Source organism: Ricinus communis, chromosome 10, assembly GCF_019578655.1.
Source record: "Ricinus communis isolate WT05 ecotype wild-type chromosome 10, ASM1957865v1, whole genome shotgun sequence".
In the NCBI taxonomy this organism is placed as follows: domain Eukaryota; kingdom Viridiplantae; phylum Streptophyta; class Magnoliopsida; order Malpighiales; family Euphorbiaceae; genus Ricinus; species Ricinus communis.
This window is the reverse complement of record NC_063265.1, coordinates 922593-948511: the sequence shown is the minus strand read 5'-3', so window position 1 is coordinate 948511 and position 25919 is coordinate 922593. Positions and strand designations below refer to the sequence as shown.

General features: G+C 28.0%; 2 protein-coding genes and 1 long non-coding RNA gene across 17 annotated transcripts; 2 read left to right on the top strand and 1 right to left on the bottom strand.

Moving 5' to 3' along the window:
• Positions 1-7572: 7572 nt before the first annotated feature.
• LOC8279020 (2-hydroxyisoflavanone dehydratase) lies at positions 7573-8651 on the top strand. The gene has a single exon (XM_002532672.3). It carries the CDS (start codon positions 7573-7575, stop codon positions 8515-8517), a length of 945 nt encoding a protein of 314 aa, XP_002532718.2. The 3' UTR covers positions 8518-8651.
• Positions 8652-9832: 1181 nt separating this feature from the next.
• LOC112536832 lies at positions 9833-11877 on the bottom strand. Its single transcript, XR_003080768.2, has 2 exons — positions 11424-11877; positions 9833-10036 (listed from the first exon to the last, which is right to left on the bottom strand). It is a non-coding gene; the product is annotated as an uncharacterized LOC112536832 (long non-coding RNA).
• Positions 11878-13859: 1982 nt separating this feature from the next.
• Positions 13860-18081, top strand: LOC8279021 (F-box protein CPR1). 15 transcript variants are annotated; one of them, XR_007214322.1, is made up of 6 exons: positions 13860-15089; positions 15185-15262; positions 15491-15553; positions 16039-16131; positions 17510-17641; positions 17862-18081. XR_007214322.1 is itself a non-coding variant. In XM_048369808.1 (3 exons), exons 1-2 carry the CDS (start codon positions 13960-13962, stop codon positions 15222-15224), a joined length of 1170 nt encoding a protein of 389 aa, XP_048225765.1. In that variant the 5' UTR covers positions 13860-13959; the 3' UTR covers positions 15225-15262; positions 17862-18081. The 15 variants fall into 15 exon arrangements, 1 of the variants encoding a protein (XP_048225765.1); XR_007214319.1 differs by having other exon boundaries at positions 16039-16145; XR_007214321.1 differs by having other exon boundaries at positions 16034-16145.
• The last annotated feature ends 7838 nt before the right edge of the window (positions 18082-25919 follow it).

The following is a 25919-nucleotide window of genomic DNA, read 5'->3' as shown; positions in this document are numbered from 1 at the left end:
TTTCAGCTGGTATACAAGCTTTAGTAAGTCTTTTTGGATCATAAAATGCATCTGGCAATTGGTTTGCTATACTTTGCAAATGAATGATCCTTTGAACTTCTAGTTCACATTGTTTTGGATAAGTGTCAAGATGATTAAATGATGGCTCATTTCAAATAATTTATTTCTCTAATTGCTTATTCTCTCCCCCCCAACTTATGAAACAAAGCCTCATTAAAATGACAATCATCACAGTAAAGACATCTCTCGTTAATAGCTCAAGATATTTAATTATAGATGGAGATTCATATCCAATATATTCACAATCTCCTTTAAGGTTCCATTTTTGTACGTTGTAGGGGGTCAATTGGGACATAAACATCACATCCGAAAATTCTTAAATGGAAAATATTTAGCTCTTGGCGAGAAACCAAATGTAATAGTGAAAATGTTTGATAACTAGTTGGCCTGATGAGAATAATAATTGCTGAATGTAAAGTTACATTGTCCCCAAGCAATTACTGGAAGATTTGTTTTCATAAGTAGTGGTCTAGCTATTAATTGAAGACATTTAATGAAAGATTCTACTAGATCATTCTGAGTATGAACATGGGGCACTGTGATGTGAACCCAAGTTCAAAGCTTAAAGAGATCCAAGATCCATTAATAGTACAAGAAGGCCCAATCACAAGGTCTAAATTCAAGAAGCTTCAACAAGCCATATTAGGTTTAATTAGGGACATTTGGAAAGCCCAGGAACTTCAACCCAATAAGGCATCCATGGAGGCCCAAGGAATAATATTTAACTTGTTTTTATGTTAATAACAATTAGGGTTACATGTAGCCACCATACAAGTTAATGTGGTAATTAATATGTGGTAATTAATACCAAATAATGACTATCAATGTGGGTAGTGGTTATTAAGAGCCACCATATACAAGTTAATGGGGTAATTAATACCAAGTAATGGCTATTAGTATGGATAGTGGTTACTAAGACCATTTAAGAGTAAAAGTAATCCTATGTGTGTGAGTCTATTTTAGTAGTGTGTGCATGGACTTGTACTCTATATAAACAAGTCATTTTCTTTCTTTTGGAGGATGATTGAATTTGATATATGAAATTTTGTTTGAGTTTTATTGTGAGGAATTTTGTCTTTAATTTCTTGCTTGAACTTTGTGACTTATCAAGCTTTATTCTAGCTTGTGGTGTCAAAATCTAAATCTTTGTTTTCTTGTTATTTATCAAACTTTCTTGTTTGTGGCATAAGAGGAAATTCAAAGTCTATCTTAGTATCTTTATCCTTGTTGGTAAAGGGGTTAAGTAGCATCCATCTTCTTACTTCAATCTTTAAACGATCCGAATTTGTGGATTAAATTGGTAATTTTTAGTTTTCTTCTAATTCAACTTATCATAGTATTTTTGCTAATGGGGAGTTAATTGATGAAATCTACAATTCCCATCACACTGGATGTTCAACAGTTATTCCAATTGACATGTAATAATTATTAAAGGCTTTAGATGTAAATTCACCAGCCTTATCAAGATGAATTGTCTTAATAGTATATTCTAGAAATTGTACTCTTAATCGAATTATTTGAGCAAATAATCTGGCAAATACCAAATTTCGAGTTAATAATAAACATACATGTGACCATCTTAATGCATCTATTAAGATCATAAAATATTTAAATGGTCCACATGGTGGATAAATTAGTTCATAAATATCACCTTGTATATGTTCCAGATATCTAGGTGATTCATTTTGAATTTTACTCCGTGAAGGCCTAATAATCAGCTTTCCTTGAGAGCAAGTTGAACATGAGAATTCATTAGATTGAAGAATCTTCTAGTTCTTCTATGGATGACCATAAGAGCTTTTAATAATTTTTCGCATTATTGTTAATCCAGAATGACCTAATTGATCATGTCAAATAAGAAAAATATTTGGGTCAATAAACTTCTAGTTTACTACCACATTTGTTTCAATAGTACAAATATATGTGTAATATAAGCCAGAAGAGAAAGCAGATAATTATTCCAAGATAAATTTCTTTCCCGAGAGTTGTAATATAGAGATATTCTATACTTCACACATTTTTAGTTTCAATATGATATCCATTTCGGCAAATATCTTTAAAACTCAATAAATTTCTACGATATTTTAGGGAGAATAATACATTTTTAATAAAGAAATATGTACCTTTAGGTAGTAATAAATGTGCTCTTTCGGAGCCTTCAATTATTCTTTTACTACCAAATATTGTATTGACATAAGTTTCTCCCATTTTTAAGTGAGAAAAATATTTATTATCTATTAATATGTTGTGCGTGGTAGTACTGTCTGCAAGACATAAATCTGAATCATTTGTTCTTAATTCTACTAACGATTGAGTAGGATCCATAATATTTTACCTTTCTATACAAAGAAAAATAAATAACAAGCCACTTAGTATCAATCTTTTAAAGACTAATATATTTAGTTCTTCAGAAACATAAAACAATAATTTCTTAATAAATTGGAATACTAAATTTTAAGATACCTTGTTTTTCGGGAACTTATGGTCAAAATTCTTCAGGGATTTATACTTTTAGTTATTTATTTATTTAGTTCTTTAAGAACTAAAACTAATATTAGTTCTTTAGGAACTAGAATTTATAATACAAGTTTTTCAAGAACTAAAATTTATGATACAAGTACTTCAAGAATTAAAAGTTCTTTAGGAACTAAAATTTATAATATAAGTTCTTCAAAAACTAAATATCACTAGCTCTTCAGGAACTAATATTTATAATATAAGTTCTTCAAGAAAATAAAATTTATAATATAAGTCTTTCAGGAATTAAAATTTGTAGTACAAGTTCTTCAAGAACAAAATTTTTTAATAAAAGTTTTTCAGAAACTATATATAACACTAGTTCTTCAGGAACTAAGAATTAATTAACATTAACTAATATCATATAATATATTTACAATAAACTAATTAAAATAAGATAGATATAAAATAAAACTATGATCCTATAAAGAATGCGGATAAAGTTATAATTGCAATATAAACTAGCATTTGGCTAAAACAATGGAATATAGTAGAAATTTAAAAGCCACAAAAAAAGGTATTGTATACTAATTAGGACAACCAAAATTGGTCCTTGTAAATTCAATAATTAATTCAATAAAAATAGAGTATAGCTTCATGCAATTTTTTTAAAATATGAAAAGAAAATAAATAACTTGAATTTTATTTTAAGCAATCGTTTTGATAACATATTGTGAAATAAAGAATAAAAAGAAGAATAAAGAGTGTTGTAAAAAAATTATAAGAATAAAGAAAATAAAGAGAGAAGGGAGAGTAATATATATATATATGTATATATATGTTGATGTCTCAAATTTAGTACTCACAAATGTACGAACCGAATAATAGTACGGGCAAGTTCATCACAAGGTTGATCTCACAAGAAATTATAAAACATGTATTATAAAGATCAACTCTCACAAAAAATATTAAAAATAAATCTAAACACTCTAAGCCAATTTTTGATAATGGTTTTAAGGTTTATGAAAGAAATTAATAAACTAGAAAATAAATATGCAAATGAAATATTTAATGTAAACTATATGATAAAATAGCATTTAGTCTAGCTTATACTTAGTAATCCCCTTATTTTCCTTTAAGTCCATATCTAATAAATGAGATGGTAATGTGCCTTTTTTCTAAGTTACTCAAGCTAATGATGCAACTTAGGTTTCTTATACTAACATAGATTAAAGTAAATTTCTAATACTTTTAACCTAAAGATTTTCATACTACTATTAAATTGATATGATGGTCAATCAACAATAATAAATGAAACTAATACATGTATGAAGGTAAAGAAATCATTCATTAAACTTATAATATATAAGGTTCATACATAATTAAAATGCCAAACTAAACACTCATGGAACTTAATCTGACATATTTAATCCAACGGTCATTGTAATTAAATAGGAATACATAAGAAATATTATACCAGAAAATTAAAACTTCCTCAAAATCCAGAAGTTCTTCAAAGAATGAAGAAAATTGATCATCACTCTCCATGTCCTAAAAAGCTTCTCTAATTCTTGAAAGAATAATGCAAAGACTAACTAAAATGTTGTAGAAGAAGAACTGTAGAGAATTCGCCGAAAAAAGAATAGTATAACGATGCTCTTGTTTAACTGATCTGTACTTCTTGTAGAGCTTCCTTTTTCAGAGTCCTTCTCTCAGTATAACACCGTTATATTATCCTCTTAACTGTACTAAACAAAATAAACAACTTAAAAAATAATTATCCTTAATTACATCATAACTAATTAATTTTTCCTTCATGGATCTTAATAAATTCGACAAGGCCTGGGATTTTGGTAGTACACGTGCCTTTATTCCAAACCTTTTACAACCGCAATCTAATTAAAGTCCATTCATGCATTTTTGGCTCATATTCTCCCTTTTTCATTAATAAAGAATAAAATTTTCTCATCTTACGGATAATTTTATCAATTATTTTCTTATTTAATTGTTGGTATATTTTTAATTTTATATTTAAGTGAAGTATATAAATATTTTTAAATAAAAAATTTACTTTAAATAGTATAAATTATAATTAAAATAATAATAACAATTTCATAATTTATGGACAAAAATTAGTTATTTCAATTAGATAAAATAACCACGGGCAAAAGCTGATAAGAGAGCAGCAATCAGATTCAAATAAACTGAAAACCTTCTTTCTTTATTGCATTTATTTACAAGCTATTCCTTTTCTCATGTTTCTAAAGATTTAAATAGAGTTGCTCATCATCTAGCGTTTGGTTTAGCGGCTGAGTTTTAGTTTTTTATGAAGCCTATTCTTTCCTAAGGAAAAAGGGATAAAAAGTATTATGTGGCTTTTTTTCTTTTATTATTTTAGATAAAAAAAAATATAGTTACAAATAATGATAAAAATAAATATTTTACTAAAAAAATTTGATTTATAAAAATTTGATTTTTTTATTTCAATCAGTTATCACTATTATATTACTCATTGTATGATAATATAACTTTAGAACTTAATAACTCCTAATTTTATTATTCGATTGTCATATCATAATAAAAAGAATTAATAATAATAAGATCGATTTGACGGTCAAACAATAAAATTAAATATTATTAAACTCTAAATTCATATTATCATATATAAATAATATGATAATAATAGCTTATTCAAGTGAAAATGAATAAATCTTTTATATATAAGTTATAACTTTTTATTGATAAAATATTTATTACCTAAAATAAAAATGCATTTACCTAAAATCGTCAAAAACAATTTCAAAAAATAAAACGATGAGGTACTCTTTTATACCACTTGCCTATAGCAAGCCAACCTCAAAAGCAAGTGTGCCCCGGTCAACTCTCCATTTTAATAGCCCTAATTAACAGGTTCGGTACTTATTAAATATATGCCTTTCAATACATCACGCTAATAAAGCAAGTGTGCCCCGGTGATATTTTTATTTATAAGATACGAGAGATTTTTTGAATTTTTTAAGGAATAAATATAAATTTAAATGTTTTAATTTTTTTATTTTAGTATTTAGACTTTTTTTAATTAAATATCAGAATTTGCTAATTTATATGTAATATAGTATTTCTTATAAATTCTATAAGTTCAAGTAATAATTTAACTGATTTGATACATTAAATTATATAAATATTCTTTCTCTTTATTACTTACAATTTTTTTATATTTTTTCTTATTTTTTCTTATCTTTTATCATCTTTTTATTTTTTTATTACATATTCTTTAGTAGTAAAAATATAAAGATATTGGATTAAATTTTCCTTTATTTTCTTTTAAGAAAATTTACTCATTATTTTCTATTTTTTAAAAAATATTTTCATTTTAAAAGAATTTAATGTCTTCTTCCCTCTCCTCTTATTATATTGAAATGAAGAAATATATTTTATTTTTACTTTTTTAGACGAATGCAAGAAAATAAAATAGTATTTAATTTATTATCCATATGAGTAAGAAAAAATTTCATTATTTTCTTTCTTTTAATATCTTATTATCAAAAAGTATAGTATTTAATTTTTAATTTATTATTTAGATGAATAAGAAAAAATTTTATTATTTTATTTCTTTTAATAACTTAAGAAATAAAAACAAATCTTACAAAAAGTTTTGAAGGAAAAAAAAAACAAAAAGAAAATAGAAAGACAATATCAGATTACTTTAAAAAAAATATATAAGTTAATATCATTTAAAATAGGACATGTAAGTACATTAATTTGTAAAACCAGTTAAAAACGCTATATTGAATATCTTTAATAAGTTTAAATACTTAATTAAATAGATAGATAATTTAAATAAAAACAAAGATAATAAGTTTAAATAATGAAAAGATAAGTTTAAATACTTAATAAGTTTAAATACTTAATTAAATAAAAAGATAATTTAGCCACTAAAATAATGAAAAATAAAGAAATTAAGACACTAAATTTATATTTTTTTTTCAATTTTTTATTCATTGAGTTTATCACATGTATAGTGCATAGTAAAAAAAACAATTGCTTTTATTGGCAGGTGTATAGTTCACTACCCATTAGATTCTAATGAATGAAAAGAATTAATTATATATTTTTATTGTCATACTCTTAGAGTCAAAGTTATAAAATTATAATTCTAAATTATTTTACATAAGTAATTATTTTATTTGCCAGACTTAGCCAAGGGCCTAACCCAACCTTGAACCGTCGGTTAACGATCCATTTAAAGGTTAAACCATGAACTACTCTGCATATAGAAAATTTAGTTTATAGTTAAAAGTTGAATAGATCAAAGTCAGTTTATGGTTCCGGTTTATATAAAATCTAGTTACAATTTAGCCTCAGTTCATCAATGGTTCAAGTTAGAAAGGAAATTAAAATTTATTTAAATAATTCTAAAAATTATACTTTTGAAAAATTATTTAAATTTATTATACTCTTTAATTTGTTTTATTGTATATCATTCACAAAATTTATTATAATAATTATATATTTTTTGAAAGTTAAGAATCATGATTTGATTTAGGCAGCTTTCTTATAAATCTTATGATTAAGATTTAAGATTTGAAATTTAATATTTTTGTATAGCCAATAATTTTAATATAAGTTGATCAAAAATTTAAAAATAAATTGAAATTTAAAACCTAAAGAATGTAATTTAACTAAATTGATATTTGTATTGTTTTAAAGGTTAAACTAGTTCACATTATAAGTTAAGATTTCAAATTGATTCAGGTTCAACAGAGAATTACCGATTCAGGTTCAATATAGAGTATAGAGTTGGACCTTAAGGTTCCAAGCTGATTTATGGATATATAATTAAAATAGTGCAGAATTAAATTTTCTTAAGACGGATCTAAAACAAATTGTAACTTATTATAATACGGATTATTTCTTGTTTATAACGACCCAATTTGGGACTAAAATTTGTTATAGCTACATAGAAGTTAGAGAAGTTATCCTTTATATCACATAGCTTAAGTCGAGTATAAATAAACCCACTGAAATAAATCTTATAATCACTTCGTGAAAAACATGCAATCGAATTTGAGCATTAGTAGTAAGGTAGCCCATGATTTCTTTCCCTTTTTCAAAGTACATGAAGGTGGCAACATAGCCAGATATGTGCCTATTGAAAAAACATCACCTTATGATGATCCTTGCACGGGTATTAGATCCAAAGATGTGGTTATATCATTCAAACCTACAATCTCTGCTCGTATTTTTATACCCAAAATTCAAAACCCAACCATCAAACTCCCCATTCTTGTTTACTTTCATGGAGGTGGGTTTTCACTAAGATCAGCTTTTGACCCACTTTATCATGAATACATATCTTCTCTTGTCAAAGAAGCTAATATCATTGTTGTCTCAGTCGAGTACAGGTTAGCTCCAAAGCATCCAATACCAGCATGCTATGATGATTCTTGGGCAGCCTTGCAATGGGTAACTTCCCATGCAAATGGAAATGACCAAGAACCATGGTTGAGTAATCATGGAGATTTAGGAAGGATTTTCATTGGTGGTGATAGTGCTGGAGCAAACATATCATATAACTTAGCAGTGAGGATTGGCTCATCTGGGCTAGCAAGGATCAAATTAGAAGGAACGGTTTTGGTGCACCCTTATTTTATGGGTGTAGATAAGCTTGATAAGATGTGGTTGTATATGTGCCCTAGAAATGATGGATTGGAGGATACTAGGATAAAAGCAACGAAGGAAGATCTTGCTAGAATTGGGTGTAAGAGAGTGATAGTTTTCGTAGCTGGAAAAGATCAATTAAGAGATGCTGCTATATCTTTCTACGAGGAATTGAAGAAAAGTGGATGGAAAGGAAAGGTGAAGATTGTAATAAATGAAGGGGTAGGTCATGTGTTTCATTTGTTTAAGCCAAGGAGTGAGCAGGCTTTGTTTCTTATGAAAGAATTTGTTTCTTTCATTAAAATCCACGAAGTGGAGGTTTTGAAAAGCATGATTTGATGATATTAATCATCATTAATGCTTTTTAGTTGTTTAAGAACAAAAATTGGAAAAGAATGCTTCAGTTTTGGTTTTAATATTGAACAACATAACTTACATTATAGTTGGAGAAACATATTCAAATGGTTGGAAGAGCAAACAATAATTCTTGTACATTGGACATTGTTAAACATGAAATTTATTTATTCCATAAATACTTGTGCTATTTGTCCATTCATGGGATTCTGGCATTGCATGGTTGATTTTCCAAGTTGGCTATAATCAGAGTTGACATATTATGCAAATCATCAGAAGGGGATACCATTCTTATAATCATATAATTGATTATATATATATAATTAGCATATAATATAATGTCGTAGAGGGTTGAATTTTCTTTATAATTAATATTTAGTATTATACTTGATTATTTTATTCGGAACATACAAAGATGAAGTTTAATTTCTATGCTTAGTATTAGTTATGGTTAGTCCTTGACTTTCTAGTTATAATTTCTTTTCATCTTTTTTTCTTTCTTTTCTAAACAAAACAAAAGAATTTCCTTGAGAAAAAAGAAAAGAGAAGAAATCGTCACTTACAACTAGCAAGAAAACAATTGTAGGCACCAAGAAGAAACTAATTGTTCAGAACAAAATAGACAATTTTACAGACACCAAGACTGGAGCATTAATCTCCATTATGATGTTAAGAACAAACCTTCAACATTAAAGATTCCTGATTCCGTAGAACACCTTTAAGTATCAAAGAGATCTCTGCTAAAATTCATATAAATTCCTTTCCTACCATGTCTAATATTGGATACTATTTGGTCAAGTCTTATTCCTTGCGTAAATTTAGGTTTGGCAAGACTTCTAGTGATGGCTGGTAATTTAAAAAGAATACCGGTCAATTCACAGTCTTTTTAAAGGAAGTTTATAAGAAGAACTGAAAGGTTTTTCTACAATGCACACGGTGCACTGATTGATTCATCTAAAACATGACTTTCTAGATTGCTTTGAGGTAAATTTATACTTGTTTAAATAAATAATGGAGTGCTCACTTTTCAAGTATGTGATATCTAAAATAAAAGATTTTAGGACAAATTATTTAGTGGGTTAGATCTTATTAATAATATAAATAATATGAGCTATTTTTTTAGTTTTATATTTGTTATGATTTGATTTATGAGTTCATGACCGGCACTAGGGGATGAATAGGCTTAAAGTTACCAAAACTCATAGCAAATTTGACTATTAGTAATTCAAATAAAACATATATATATTAGTCAACTATATCAACAATTCATTTACTAACATTCATTCGCATAATCACAATATAATTAAATCAGTCCATCAACATAATCATTTAATATTTTTCCATAGGTTTAAATGAAAATAAAATATTAAGTTTTAGAACCATTACTGTAGAGAATCTAGATTTCAAATAATAAAAAATGCAAACGAAATTAATTACATTAGACTCAAATAAGAAAGAAGCTGGGCTATTAAAACAGAAGGACGACGGAGAACCAAGCCGTCACCTAAAAATCAAAATTGAGACTATCAGTATCGATAGTGAATTAAAATCATATAATTCAAAATAATTAAAACATGTGTCAAAGTCATAATTTGAAAAAAATGCAATTTAAACATATATGAGACAAGTACATCAGCAGAAGCTGATACTGTAATGCTATCAACCATTCGCCTCTCTTATTCCATTAATACTGGCGCCCAGAGAGCAAAAATCGACCAGGGTCCTTAAATCCAGTCTAGTCATTTAATTATCAATACAACGAGCGTCCAAAGAGCAATGCTCAACCATGGTCCTTTCTTCTGGCAAACCAGAATTTTCGTAAGCCTAGAGAGCAATGTTCGACCAGGGCATATCAAATGATTATTTCTCTATACCTGTCCCTAATTATCATCAGTGCGCATGCGGTTCTGATACAACCTATCATGTGGCATGTTCTACTATTGTCACATCCTGAGCCACATTTCACGTACAACATCAAATAACTTTAAAATTCATTATACCCAGCAATCATAATATCATTCGATTTATTTTAAATACTAAAATTAATTATCATCGATTTGACAATCATAAAATTTAAAATGCAATAGCATAATAATAACAGTAATAATAAATATGACAGTAGAAAATAATAATGATGATATTGGTAGCAATGAAAATAAAATTAATAATAATAATAATAATAATGTTAATATTAATTATAATAATTATTGATCAAATAACATTATATTTAAATTAGACATAGACACGTATATAGTGATTATATGACTTTAACTCACTGATCTAACGAATTTTCCTAGCTGCTCTTACACCTCGGACGGAGCTAGCTGAACCACTAGATTATCTAGTCAATGAAAATAATTCAATCAGTAAAAATATTCATAATTAACCCTAGTCTTATACTCATAGAATTAGACTGCCTAAAAATTCTGACCGATCCTAAATTGAAAGTTCTATCAAAAGTTCGACAAAATCTCTCTTAAAATACGGATGTTACCTCCCGTATAACGGGTCTAAAACTTGCTAAAAATACTTCAAATATTCATTACATATTTATCAAGAGTCGGGTCACCCATAACTGCATTATTTTTCAGTCTCCATAACACGCCACAGATCAGAATTAATAACAGACAGTCCGACATTAATATTTATTCCACAATTAGCTCACAAATAATTTTTTGGTATCTAATTTAATTATTCACAATCACAATTATCACAAAACCGAATAATAATTAATCACACTAATTAATTCATAATATTTATAATTAAACTATCAATTAATTAAATTAAATTATTTAATTATTTATAACTAACAACTAATGAAGTTAATAATTTTTAAGGTCCAAATAAATTGTACCAACTCAAAATCTAAAATTTTGTGCATCAAGAAATACCGAGGTCCGAAAGCCGGTACAGTCAATGGCGTCGAAATTCGACTCCGGAGGTGCCTACATGAAGCTTGAGATGCGTAGAATCCAGATATTTAAATATCTTTGCCGAAATTTCACCAGAAGCCACTGGATTGAGACCTAAAAGCTTCAGCTTCGGTGAGTCTTGGACATAGCTTCCGACGGTGGAAAAATAGAGGAAAGGGCTGATCTTAAGGTTTTCGGTGGTTAAGAGTTTTCAATGTCAAATTTGTAAAATAAGACCAACAAGTGACTGTTCTAGAGGTGGTAGCCGAACTGCAGTTCCTCCACCAACTTTTTTACATTTTCTGACAAGCTAAGGGAGGAAGAGGGTTGCGCCAATGAAGGAGGAGGAGGGAAAGTGGTTGGATGGTGGCTATGATGGAAAATGGGTGAGGGAGTGGGCATATGCGGAGAAGAAGAAAAGAGAGGGGGCTGTTGTTGGTTACTTTTTCTCTTTTTTTTGGAAAAATTGCTCTTTAGTTCCTAAAAAAGGTCTAGTTATAGAAAAGCTCCCAACACTAATTATTTGCTCAATTTTCTCCTTTTTGTAATTATTCACACACACACACACACACACATATATATATATATATATATATATATATCCAAACTAATCAACTTTAATTTAGGCTCATTGTATATTTTAAAAATAATTATACATGTTAAAATTTAGCTTCATAAATTTCTTACTCATTTATTTAAAATCACAAAACTACATTTAAGATTCACCAAAAATTAATATAATATAATTATTAGATAATATTAATTTAAATGGTACTTATATTATTCGATTATTAAAGTATTTCATTAAATGCTCAACTTAACACCAAAAATAATTATTTATCAAAATATTTCTAAAAATAAATAAAAATTTAAATTTAAAAATTACAGGTATTACATTTTTTCCTATTAATAAAATTTGTCCTCAAATTTTAGAAGAAACAAGGATTACCGTAAGACTGAAATAAATGAGGAAGGAATCTCTTATCTCTTGCACTTTAACAAAAAATGTAAAAGCTAATTAGCATCTTTTGACTTTTTATTTTGATAAATTTCGTTTATTTTATCTGTTAATTTGAGTCGGATATACATATCCCTGTAATAAAATACTTTACTTATCTCTTAATATTTTAATATATTATTTTTTATTGTTATATTTATAATTTTATACTAAAAAATTTTTCTATCAAAATTTTAATTAAATAATTATTAACTGATTTTGGATTTATGCTATTTGATTTTTAGTGCAATATATAAATTACTCCTATATTTTAATTATTATACTAAAATCTTTTTATATGTTGAAAGTCAATTAAAAACTAAATCAATAAAATATATAATTTAATCTTTAAAGTTTTTATAAAAGCTAATAATAAATATTATTTTTATTTTATTTTAATAATTTAAAGTTTAATTATATAAATTTTCAATATTCTATTAAATATAAATACTTTTTAAATGTCTAAATTTTAAGAGAACTAAATTATACTAAAAAATAATCAATTAAAAGAATATTATACGGACATTGAAATTAATTTTTGATAAAAATAAAATTTTATTTTAATTTGATAAGAAATAATTTTAAATGAATCTAATACTTAATAATAAATTTAATAATTAAGTTGAAAAAGATACTAGTTCGTTTTATTAAGAAATAAGGGGCTCTTATGTATTTAACAAATTATAAAAGATAATTTGTGTATTATACTAAAATGTAAGAGACAAATATGATAAAATTTCTCTATAGTCGTACATCTGAAACTAAATAAAATTTATGACTATGAGAAGGTTATAACTTAATGGAGGTTTGAGTACTAAAATTTTTATTTAAATGTAATACTTAATCTTGTTAGTAAAATGATAGAAATTAAAAATAAGATATGTAAATATCTTGTTCATATTATATAAATAAGAATGATGAAACAAAATAATACTACAGTAAAATAATACATAATATAACATATACTTTTAAAGTTATATATGTAAATATTACGATATAGAGAATTTTTTTTAAAACGAGACTTAAAAAGTTTATCTTATTATAATAGAAAGTTTATTTCTATTTATAACTGGTCAAATTAGAACCGTAATTTTTTTATCACTATTTAGAAATTATTCGTATATAGAGTATTATTATAGAAAATTTTACTATAGTTTGAAATCAATTTAGTTAAGTGCTAAAAATTTAGTTAATAATTATCGAATAAAAATTGTAATTTTTTTTTTGTATAAAATTATAAAATAAAAAATTAAAAAATATAATTTTAAAATATTAAAAGATAACTATAATGTAAAAAATTGAGGGGTGAATAGAAATTAACCGTTCGGATAACAAATGCTCACCCACTGAACACGTTTTTGTTTTTTTTTTTTAGCAAAATCTACTCGACACTTTAGTTAAAATACAAAATGCTTTATTTACAGTCCGCGTTCATTTCCCCAACTGCTGCAAAGGTAAAGAGGGAAAAAGAAAATCCACAAAACCCTATAAGCACTGCACCAAACTGAGACTTCAACGATGTCCAATCTCCCGTTAGAAATGATCGCGGAAATACTATGCCGTCTAACGGCCAAGAAACTTCTCTGCTGCAGGTGCGTGTCAAAACGATGGCGCACTTTAATAGACAGTCCAACTTTCATTTACTTACATCTTAACCACTCTATAGAAAGCCCTTGTAATTTAAGCATAATACTTAAGAGTTCAGAGCTTTACTCTTTATCTTTTGATTTACTCGATAACATCCAACCACTTGACCATCCTTTGATGTGTTACAATCATGGTGTCAAAATCTTGGGTTCTTGTAATGGATTGCTTTGTATTTGTAATATTGTTGATGACATTGCTTTGTGGAATCCATCTATTAGAGCCCACCGTGTTGTACCCTATTTGCCTGTTGAGCTTAAACGCTATTTCGGGATGTGTTCTTGCCGGGTTAGTGTTTTTGGATTTGGGTATGATCTTAGTAATGATGATTATAAGCTTGTTAGAATTGCTCAGTTTGGGGGTGTGGATAGAAAGAGTTTTGAGTCTGAAGTTAAGGTTTTTAGTTTGAGAAAGAATTCTTGGCGAAGGATTGCTGATATGCCTTACTGTGTTTTGTATCCTGGGGAAAATGGGATTTATGCTAATGGTGCTTTACATTGGTTAGTGAGCCAAGATCCTGACTCCACTGTGGCCGATACAATTGTTGCTTTGGATTTAGGAGTTGAGGATTATCATGTTGTGCCCAAGCCTGAATTTGTGGATATGAATTGTAACATGGGTATTGGGGTTCTCCAAGGATGCCTTAGTCTGCTTGCATATGCTCGCAGTGAGCGTGTTGATGTTTGGGTAATGGAGGAGTATATGGTCAAGGAGTCTTGGAGTAAATTATTTTCTGTTGCGCGGCTAGAAGTTATTGGGATTCTTAGATCTCTTAAACCTCTGGCTTATTCAAAAAGTGGTAATGAAGTTCTCATAGAGCACGACAATGTAAACCTTTTCTGGTATGACCTTAAGAGAAAAGAAGTCGTGAATGTTTGGATTCAAGGTGTGCCAATTACATTTGAAGCTGAAATTTGTGTTGGAAGCCTTGTTCCACTCAATGCAAATAGGCTGCGTAGGAGACCAAAACATGAACATAAGGAGACAAAAAATAGGAAGAAGAGGTAAATAATATAAGCTTCTGTGGCCTCTTTTGCAGAGCATTTGATTTCTGTTGCATTTAGCTGACTTATTAACATAGCTTTGATTTTGTTGTCAGGGATGATTTCTTGTCTGAAGGCTTCAAATTGGTCTTGTAAGCTAGTATCAGAAGAGTATTAGAAAGACTAGAAAAGAGGTAATTTATTTAGTCAGAATAGATCAGTTAACATGATACTTACCGATTCTTAGCCACATTTCCTTTTTCATTTTATGGGTTAATTTTATTGTACATTCATCAACTTATGCTAAGTGATGTGGGAGTTAGTATCAAATTAAATATGTTAATAAAAGGGTTATTTATTGTAATTCAAAGGACAACTACGTACTTTATTCTCTCAATATTGATTTTAAGTTTCTTTTACAGGATGAGTTTCTATCTTTGGTATCTTTGTTCCTCTCAGGGATGAAACTTGTGGACAAGGATAAGGTAGTTGAATTTATGAGAAATTCAAAGATAGAAGTAAGAAGGTTAAAGATCTGTGCACATAAGATGTCTTTTCACATTTTAATAAAAGCTGCCTGGTCAGGTTTGTCTTATCAAGGCCATATTCTGTCCATACATTTTTTCAGTAACTGGCATAGAATGGAGACATTTACCTTTATAGGATTTTCTGGAAATAATAGTGCATTTGCTCTTTAGAGGCTTAAGATGGAGGCATCCTATAATAGTGCATATAGGATGTTTATCGTCTTGAATATGATACATACTTAATTCTCTTTAGCTCTAAAGGAACTTCTTTCCTCGATTGTTTGTCAATAGTAATTTTAGATCCTTAGATAGTGTCATATAGCGCGATCATAAGGAAATAAATCTGTAATCATGAAACTGAAAATGATGTTCTCTTTTCTAGTGAAGAAGCCTTGGTGACCACTACCAAATTCTAATACTTCTTTTTATTTATTCTAGTACAGCTTTGGTTCAACAAATTTTTCTTGTGATGTTTGGAAGTTCTCTAGCAGCGATTTGATAAAAGGAAGATTTTGGGTGACTTGGTCTTTAACCAAGTAAGATCTAATTTGTAAGTAACTACCATCATGGATGAATTGAATGATAGCCTCGTCCCTATGATTAAGAGTACAAAGTAGGAAAAAGACACTAGCTACAAAAAGCACAAAACAACATGAACTCAAATTTGATTAATCTAGACACCCAATTGTATCTAATTGTTGCAATTCTTCTTTTTTTTTTTTTTTTAATATTTGTTTTAACAAAAGGATTTAATATTGTATGTAAATGTTGCTCATTTAACCCCTTTGTTTGAAAAAAAAAAAAAGAATGGGTGAAACACTATTAGTGCAAAGAAATTCGTTAACAATTTCCTTTCTCTTTTAATTTCCATCTTTGACTTGTCATTTGCTAAAGAGATTTTGTTGTTTAATCAGAATTAATAAGAGTTAGGCAATGAAAATGTGCCTCTAGAGTGTTGAACCTTGGTTTGCTTTTTATTTGAAATTTTAGAAATGTTAAAAAGGAATTTAATACTCTTTGTTTTTGAAAGACTTCATAGAAAAAAGAAAATATGAACGTTTACTGACTTTCAAACTCATCTATACTTCAAATAATATTAGTCAATTATATGTGGTGTTTTAATCATAAGTGATGTTTTCATCATATTTTCAAATCATCAGAAGTATTTGTAGCATTTGAAGGTACCATGGGGTGCTCAGTGTAATTTAGTTGTATATTTGCTTTTACACCTGGTAGTATCAGCTCTATAATTTTTCTGTTCAATTTGTCCTGAGTTTAGAAACAAAACCAAATGCATATGACATTGAAAGTACTTATGATTAATTGAAAAAATTTGAAAATAAAAGATGGATTTCAGAAGGCTTGTTGTTGACCAAAATAATCCAAATCATTGCATGGATATCAAATCTTAATTTTTAGCTAATCGTTCGAATCTCGTAAAACTTAAGAGAGGTTAGTACCAGTTCTTGAATGTCTTGGGCGGTGAAAGATGTAGATTGGTTTGATTGATTTTTGCTTTGTTGCAACTTAATCTAGTTTGTTGTGCCAAACCAAATGAGAGAATACTGCCATAATAGTTGGAATTTGAATGAGTAACATTTGTCCCTTCTTTATAATGTCATTTAGAAGCTGACACTTGAAAGGTACTATTATTGCATTAGTAATATGATGAAGTTGGTTGTCAAGTTGCTATCTTAGCTATGGGCATGTAGCAGTTCAAGTTCAATGTTTCATGCCTTAGCAAGTCAAATAAGCTTGAGTTGATTAATGATTTTAGATTTTTGCTGGGCATATAAATGGTTTGTTTGTTATACATTCTGAATTAACTTCATTTGCTTCCTGCCTAATGCAATTTAACAAGTCATTCCTGTACAAATAAATAGGTTACATTTGACTGTTTTCATGTGGCTGCAGAAGAATAGAAGCTTCATTTGCCCTGTTACTGCCCTTGGTGGTTAGGTAGCATATATATGCTATCTAACATGGGGTTCAGGGTTTAGTATGAAAGAAGAGAAAGCAAGAGGGCTAGAGGAGTAAAAAGCTTAGGTAGGATCCACGAACTTAGTTGCTGATATCATTTTGTAGACTGTCAAATAGAGCCTTCTACTTGTTATTGTGTTTTTTTTTTTTTTTTTCCCTCTGTTTATTGGCTAGATACGGAGAATAATATGTTTTTTGACGTGGTGCAGTGTTGTTCTAATAACTGTATCTATAATTTAATGGGTGGTCTGAATCATCACAAGAAGTTGCGTGTCCACTTTTGCAGGTTCTGGTTTAAAGACATGTGTAGAGTTATCAATAAGGTGAAGTATTGAGTTGATGTTTGCTTTCCTTTATCACCCTGTTGGATGTTAATGAGCAGAAATCATGCTGAAGATAGAGCAGAGGATGGTGTTTGGCATGCAACATCAGATAATATCATAATTGATTCTGATTTCCTTGTATAGTACATATATATGATTCATGAATTAATTCTTTTAATTGCATCTTGTTCTACATTTTGACGAGGAATCAGAAAATGAAAGAAGACGGGTATATATATATAAATGTTGCATGAGTTGTGGAGTGAACATTTAAAAGTGAATCAATTTAGAAATATATATATATATATATATATAAAGAAAATCTGGACTATATATATATATATAAAGAAAATCTGGACTTGCTAATTTTTTCTTGGGACCTAGTGGACTTGTAATCTTGTTCATTAAGAAATAGCGAACCGATACAGGAGAGCCCAAAATTGAATGCAAAAGACCCCAACTTCTCAACTGGATCACTATCTCGGTGGCAAGTAAATGCGGTATTTTTTATTTTTCATTTTACTGTATTTATATTTTTCTTTTACTTTCTTTTAGTTTTTTCTTTTCATTTCTACGGTTCTCCATTTTCTACAAGAAAATCATCAATACTTCTGCATAGGAATCGACGCCATGTCACAGACCAAACACCCCAGTCGACAATGATCAATTACTTCGGCGCTGCTTCCTCCCTCAACCACCTCGCCCCTGACAACAATAACCACCTTCCCTCTCACGTCGCCGATGCTCTCACCACCATGTATATAGGATTATAAGAAATTTTATTGTAGGAGCGGAATGATATTTTTCAACCTTTGATTGATGAGTTACAGTACTAAAATAAAGCTTGGGTTTTAGAAATGGTACAAATGTTTTCTGAGTTTTTATCAAAATATGTTGTTTGTGATAGTGATATCGTCGTCTAGTTCAAGGATTTTATGTCTTTGAGTTAACTTTTATCCTAATTGTGTTTTTATAATTTGAGGGAAAAGATCTGTAAAATACCAGAGATGGCACTTTACTATTTGAATTCTTTTTCATGCAATCTTCATTTGCTGTTGAATTAACTTAATTAGTGCAGGTCCAATTGCAATTACAGGTGTTTGTTACGACTTAGTTATAGTTTACTGTTCTTGTTTTGCTATAGTTATGTGATCAGCTTTGTGTTTTTAATACTGCAGTTATATTATCTAATGTACTTTTTTTAGCTTTGATGCGTTACTCTGTTAACATAGTGTACAAATCCATAAAAAGTGAATATATTTATACTTTTCCCAGTAATTCAATTCGTTCGTTCTACAACTAAATTATAACACTTTGAAAGTGTTGAAGTCACAAATTAAGATAGATCCTCTTATTTGCTTCTTTTAAGACCTCATTTTGTTATATGCAGAATTTCTGGTTAAGTCATGTTTCTCACATTTTAAGTATTAAAAATACTTAAACGATAAGGTCATATTCTTTTAGGTTGGCACTCATTTTGAGTTATTGGCAAAGAAGAGCCAATAATACTCATTAGCTGGCATTCAAAGATGGGCATTTTAAGTGTCATTGAAATTGCTATACATTATTATTAGTTGAATAAAAAGATTAGCAAATTGATATTTAGTTCTCTAATTGGACTTCACAGTGCTTCTTGGTTCATACACAACTAGTTGGTATTTAGTTTTTACTTTGCTGATCGCTAACTAGTTGTAAATTCTACTTTTTTCATTCTTTAAAAAAAAAAAAAGATATTAAAAGATAATTTTAAATATTAGTTTCATATACTAATTATATATCTAATGAATATTTAAAATATATTAAATATATACTTAAATATCTGAAATAAATATTTAAAAATAGTTTTAGATATTAACTATATACTAAATATATACCTATTATATATTAATTATGTACTAAAATCTATGAAATAGATACCAAAAACAGTTTTAGATACCAGTTATGTATATCAAATTAATATTATTGATTGAATAGTAAACATATATCAAATAATTGGATACTATAAAAATTATAAAAATATATACCAAATTGTTAATGACTATTATTTTGTAAAAAAAATAAATTATACCTAATATATACCACTGTATTTTTGAAATAAAACTTTAATTTACAGTATTTTGAAAAGAAAAAACTTTTGACACTATAAAAGATATTTTTAGTATGTTTTAGGACATTTTTGAAAGAATCCAGTAAATATGAGCCCTTGACAAGGCAATAAGCACATAAGGAGGAATAACAGTGGAGTAATTAGCAATAGAATTTCTAAAAGTTGCTGAAGCTACCTAATCCATAGGCTTGTTACAAACATAAAGAACAAAAAAGAAGATAACTGCTGCCAAAATATTGCTAACAATGGCATCAATATCCTAAGGAGAAATACTCTCCTGCTTAATAGAACTAACTAATAATGAACTGTCATTTTCAGAAAAGCAATTAAGGTAGCCTATAGACTTAGCAGAAAGAACCCCCTGCCGTAGAGCTAAAGCTTTAGCCATAAAAGAAGAGGAGGTGCTAACAACTCTGGAATAACTATCAATTAGAGCACGGGCTTCCAATGACACTGATGACTCATTACTCTGTATGATATTTCAGACATATGGAAGTGATTCTTTCTTTAATTAGTTTTATAAAATTTCATTTGTCTAATTAAAATATTTTTTTATCAAATATTTATGTTCAGGTTGATGGTGGTATTTTCTTCAATAGAAAAATATTCAAAAATGGTATAGTAATATACGTGTTTATTTCAATCCTTCTCTGTTTTCTTTTATTTTTTGTTTATCATCTCACTAAGTTTTACTCACCCTTATTTTTCCACCAGTGTTATGCAGGACGTTCAAGGCTCAGTTTAGGATTGAATATGTAGCAGTTAAAGCTTCGAGTTGCTAGACTCCATAGTCTGGAAAAGTAAAAATAGAAGATTGGATAGTTAAGCTCAGTTAGGTAGGGTTCTACAGTTGCTATTAGAGCATAGATTTACCTAGACTCTAGCAACTGAAGCAGTAGGTTTTAAGATGTTCATTTAGGTTTAATTTAGGTTCAGTTAATAATAAAGTTGCCAGCTAGTGAAATTAATAATTGAGGACAAAGCTGAATAGAGAGGAAGGTCTAATTTATCAGTAGTGCAAAATGCATTAGATTGCAAAAATATGGCTACTAGATTGAGGATTAAAGAATTAAATATGATGGTTGAACATCCAAAAAGATTCTAATCTTTGAGGGATTTAAAATGAATTCTGATTATACAAAGTTTTAAATATTTTTTTTGAGATTAAAATTTAATTCCGTTTCAATATGAGAAATGAGTTTTTTCTTTATGATACGAGATTTGTTATCACTAAATTTTAAAGAATTCAGATGCTTCCAATAGCTGAAGGCTTTAGTTTCTGACTCGATGATAGTGAACAAGGTTGTTGATGGCAAGTGGACATTTCCATAAATAACATTTTAAATTTGAAATTTCTTGAAATCTTTTTTTATTATTTCGGAACTTGACTACTTGTATTCGAAATTATATCATGCAGTCTACATTGCATCAATGGTCACTTAACATTGTTGTGCATCAATGATCATTCATTCGTTGCATTTATTGTGTGTACATAATCTAATATTATAGATCAAGGGACGAAAGTTCGAAACAACAATTTTTTTAAAATTATTAAATAATCTTTATAAAAAGTTTTTTACAGTGTTATTTTGAGAAATGACTTCAAAATCTGATTGGATCTTCTGGATAAATGAAAAAAAGATGGAGTTCCAGTTTCGACTTTAATTTCTTTGGTAATTAATGGAAGCAAACTTATGAGTTTCCTTAAGGTGACATAGCTAAAGATAAATGTATATGTGTCTTTTGGTGACTAGTAATGATAAGTGTATGATTTGATCAAGTTATCTAAAGTGGAAATATTGCTCAAAAGGGTTGAACTGAGTTGCAGATTATTGGTGATACACTTGAAGGAGATTTTATCAGTTTTATGGTAATGCCTAAATTAATTTGGGATAAGAGAATGAAATGAAGCACTTATGATTTTTTAGTCGCCTATATATCAGTGCATGATAGTTTAAAATTGTAGTTGCCTGTTAGAGTGATAGGCAAGTCTTGGTTATGCCAAATTAATTTTAATTCTTGTGGATAATAGGTTTATGAATTATAGATAAATCTGAATCATAATTTAAGCAATCGAAGATGAAATGGATTTTTAAAGTTTGTTGTGTTTAAATTTTGCATAATTGCATAATGGAAAAATTATCAAACTTATTAAATTATATATATAATAATTGAGTTATGGATCTTATAGTCTTAAATGGAGTTTAGAAATATGTAAACAAAAAAAAAAAGTTTAAGACCTTGTTATGCTTATGAGAATTGGTGAGGACTTGTAAATAAGATTTAGTTGAATTATATCAAAGGAAGCAGAATGTAGAATTTGAGTAATCATAATAAGAAGAGATAATCATTTAAGCGAGTAGAAGTGTTGTGGTTTTGCCTATAGTCAATCTTTTCAAATCTCGTCTTAAAATTTCTAGGACGAAATTTTTTAAGGATGGGAAATTGTAACACCCGTATTTAAGAAATAATAATAATAATAATAATAATAATAATAATAATAAAGAAAAAAAAATAATAATAATAATAATAATAAAATAATAATAATAATAATAATAAAGAAAAATAATAATAATAATAATAATAATAATAATAATAATAATAATAATAATAATAATAATAATATTGATGATGATAGTGATGAGAATGATGATAATAAAACTAGAAGTTTTAAAATTTAATATATGTGATTAGAGTAAAAAAAAATATTTTAAATGGGATGATTTATAAAAGACTATTATTTGAGAATCTTATTATCAAAAGAATTTTTAAGTGCAAGATAAAAATAAAAAGATCTATTGCGCTATATTTAACTAGTCTGAAGGTAAATAATTAATTCAGTGATTTATATAAAGAGTGAATTACTTTTTTTTTTAAATGTCACACTTTGGAGGCTGTAAAAATACTTTTCTTAAAGAATTTAGTTGAAAAATGATAAAAAAAAGTTAATTAGCTAAATGGTATTGAATTTAATTAGAAATAATTAATAAATTGATTGATTGAACTAATTAGGTGTTAGGATTAAGTTGATTACTAAAAATTAAAGTTTGATTTAAAATAGGGTTTAAATAGAAACTAACATTATTTATATTTTTGTAATTAATTGGGTTGGTAGAGGCATTATAGTAATATTATAATTAAGGGCAAGGCTAAATAAATAATTTTATATTTTTAATCTAGCCCAAAAATTTGAATTAACGGCTTAAACGGAGGACCACAATAAGCTTAAGAGCATAATGGAAAGTTACTATTGGTAACAAAAAGAAAGAGAAAAAGGAGGGATTTAGAAGGAAAAAAAGAAGAAGAAGAAAACGGGAAGGTTCTGGAAACTAAGGGGAGTTTCTTCTTCTTCATCTTTGTTTTTGCCATTAATGGCAAGATAAAGAGTGGGTATCCGTAATTTCTTTTTTACTTTTGTTTCACTTTATCAAGGATGCTCACCAACCAGCCTATTCATTTGATCATATGCACTATTTTTGTTCTCTAATTTTCTTTAGCCAAATACGCTGTTTTACTCTCCCATGGTTTCCCTTGCCATCTGATTATTCTTGTTCCACCTAAAATGCACTCATGAAAATGAGTAACTTAGTTGTAGAAAGTCATTAAAATAAATGTTTCAGATTTCAATGGCTCCAGCAAGTTTCAAAATTTTGGATATCAGGCTAGCCAATGTGATGTTAGCCATTTTAGTTTCATTCGAAACTGATTCTTTCAGGCAATGGAAAATAATGAGTTTTGAGTTTGTTTGAACCTCGTTATCAATTGCTTCTCCAGCAGCATCAACTGCCATTATTTGTCAAAATCCTCAAGCTAACAGTCCCTCTAAAAGTACAATGAATGGTTAAAAAGATCTTCCTGCCTTGTTCTTTCAGTAAATTTTTTTTCTTCTTAAAAATGGGATCGAGTTAGAGTTATAATCAAGTTAAGTTGATGCTAATTTCTTTTTCTCTTTTATGTAAATTAATATGGTTTGGGTGTTTAATTAGTCTAAAAAGAAAATAATAATAAGAAAATAAAATACATGACCAATTAGTGATTCACATTTATACTTGAAAGCAAAAACTAATTTAATGTGAGTAATTTATTAAGTGTATTTGGATGAGTCCTTTGGATTTTTGTTAATTTAGTTTATTTATATATAAATATAGTTTTAAAACTGTTTCACTGCTAGATGAATTAAAGGTCACTTTCATATGGAATAGTTAATTAGAAATAAATAATCCAATAACTTAAAAAGTTGTGTTTAAAGACGATTAAGAATTATTTATGATTAGCCTTTCAATTTAATAGTGATTTTGAATTTATTCCTATACATTTATCTTATTTTTCTTGAAGAAAATGGCAATAAATTTGAAATATATATGCTTGATAAGTAATTATACAGATTTTGGTTGTAACTTCGTTATGTTTAAAGTAACTTTGGTGATTAATTAATTATGTAAGAAGATGGTCATAATACTTCTGTCAATGGCATGCTATAGCGTACGTGAAAGTGCTTAGGGGTTGTCGTATGGAGACTTGAGTTAGGACTTCTGGTTGTTAGTTTGAAGGTCCCGGATGGGCATTTTGTGTGCTGTGTGTTTTCTTGCAGGTATTGGACTCATTTTTTACAGGGAAATTAATTTGTTTTATAAGGGAGATGCCGTCGAATATTTGATAGAATTATTTAATTAAAATAGATAGATCATAAGTAGAATTAGGCTAAAATAATATTAGAGTTTAAAAGATGAAATCAAATCTTAGATATTCAGTAATAGATATTGGTTAAGAATTATTAGAAATAGGTTTGAGATTAATTTCTAAAGTATGTTTATACATGAATTTTAGGGTTGTGCATTCAGATAGCAATCCGAAGAAAATTAGCAGAAAATTTAGTGAAAATATAATCGGTTGAGTCCTTTATACTAGGTGAATGGATAAACCTATAATAGCGTATTTTTATATATTATTTATATTTTCTTTTCTTATGATTTGTTGAAATATTATTATTGAAGTATGTGTTTTAAATAAAATTTAAAAACTTTGATATTTTCTATAGAAATTGGAAATAGAGAATGGTACTTTTGGTTTTACTATATTTATGATTATGATTTTATGTAATTGGATAAATGAGTATACACTCATTTATGTGATTTAAGCGATCATATTTTAGACGTCGGGTGTTATCAGATTATATTGTGTTTGGGACAATACTTAGTATACACATCGTCTTTGGTGCATATGCTAGGTGGTGCTTTTTGGGGGCTTATTATCTGCACGGGTATGACTAAGATTTGCGCTTTGGGCTGCCACGTTAGACGTCTTTACACTCAAAGTTGCCAGGAATCAGTAGAGTACATCTATGAGTGCATATTTATTTCGACTGAATTATTTATTTTATTTGTTACTATTTTTTTCTTAGTATAATATCATAATTTAAATCAGTAGTGGAAACTTTTTTTAGATAAATTCAAGATTATGCAGTTAATTGATTTCAGATAAGAAAAGAATTTGAAGTTCTGAATACATATGTAAGTAGTTCTTTATTTAATTAGTTTTATAAAATTTCATTTGTCCAGCTAGAATATTTTTTTATCAAATATTTATGTTCAGAATGATAACAATATTTTATTCAACACAAAAGTATTAAAAAATGGTATAGTAATATACGTATTTATTTCAATCATTGTCTGTTTTTCTTTATTATTTGTTTATACTCTCACTAAGTTTTACTCACCCTTATTTTTTCCATCACTATTATGCAGGATATTTAAGACTTGGTTCGGGATTAAATATATGGCAGTTAGAGCTTCGAGTTGCTAGACTCCATGGTCCGAGAAAGTGAAGATAAAAGATTGGATAGTTAGGCTCAGTTGGGCAGGACCGTTACAAGGGTCTCCCTGTCTCAACTCTCTTGTAAGATAGAAGAAAATGG

Coding starts and splice junctions, on each gene's coding strand:
- LOC8279021 (XM_048369808.1), top strand. CDS start 13,960: ATGTCCAATCTCCCGTTAGAAATGATCGCGGAAATACTATGCCGTCTA. Junction 15,090..15,184: donor ACAAAAAATAGGAAGAAGAG/GTAAATAATATA, acceptor TTTTGTTGTCAG/GGATGATTTCTTGTCTGAAG.
- LOC8279020 (XM_002532672.3), top strand. CDS start 7,573: ATGCAATCGAATTTGAGCATTAGTAGTAAGGTAGCCCATGATTTCTTT.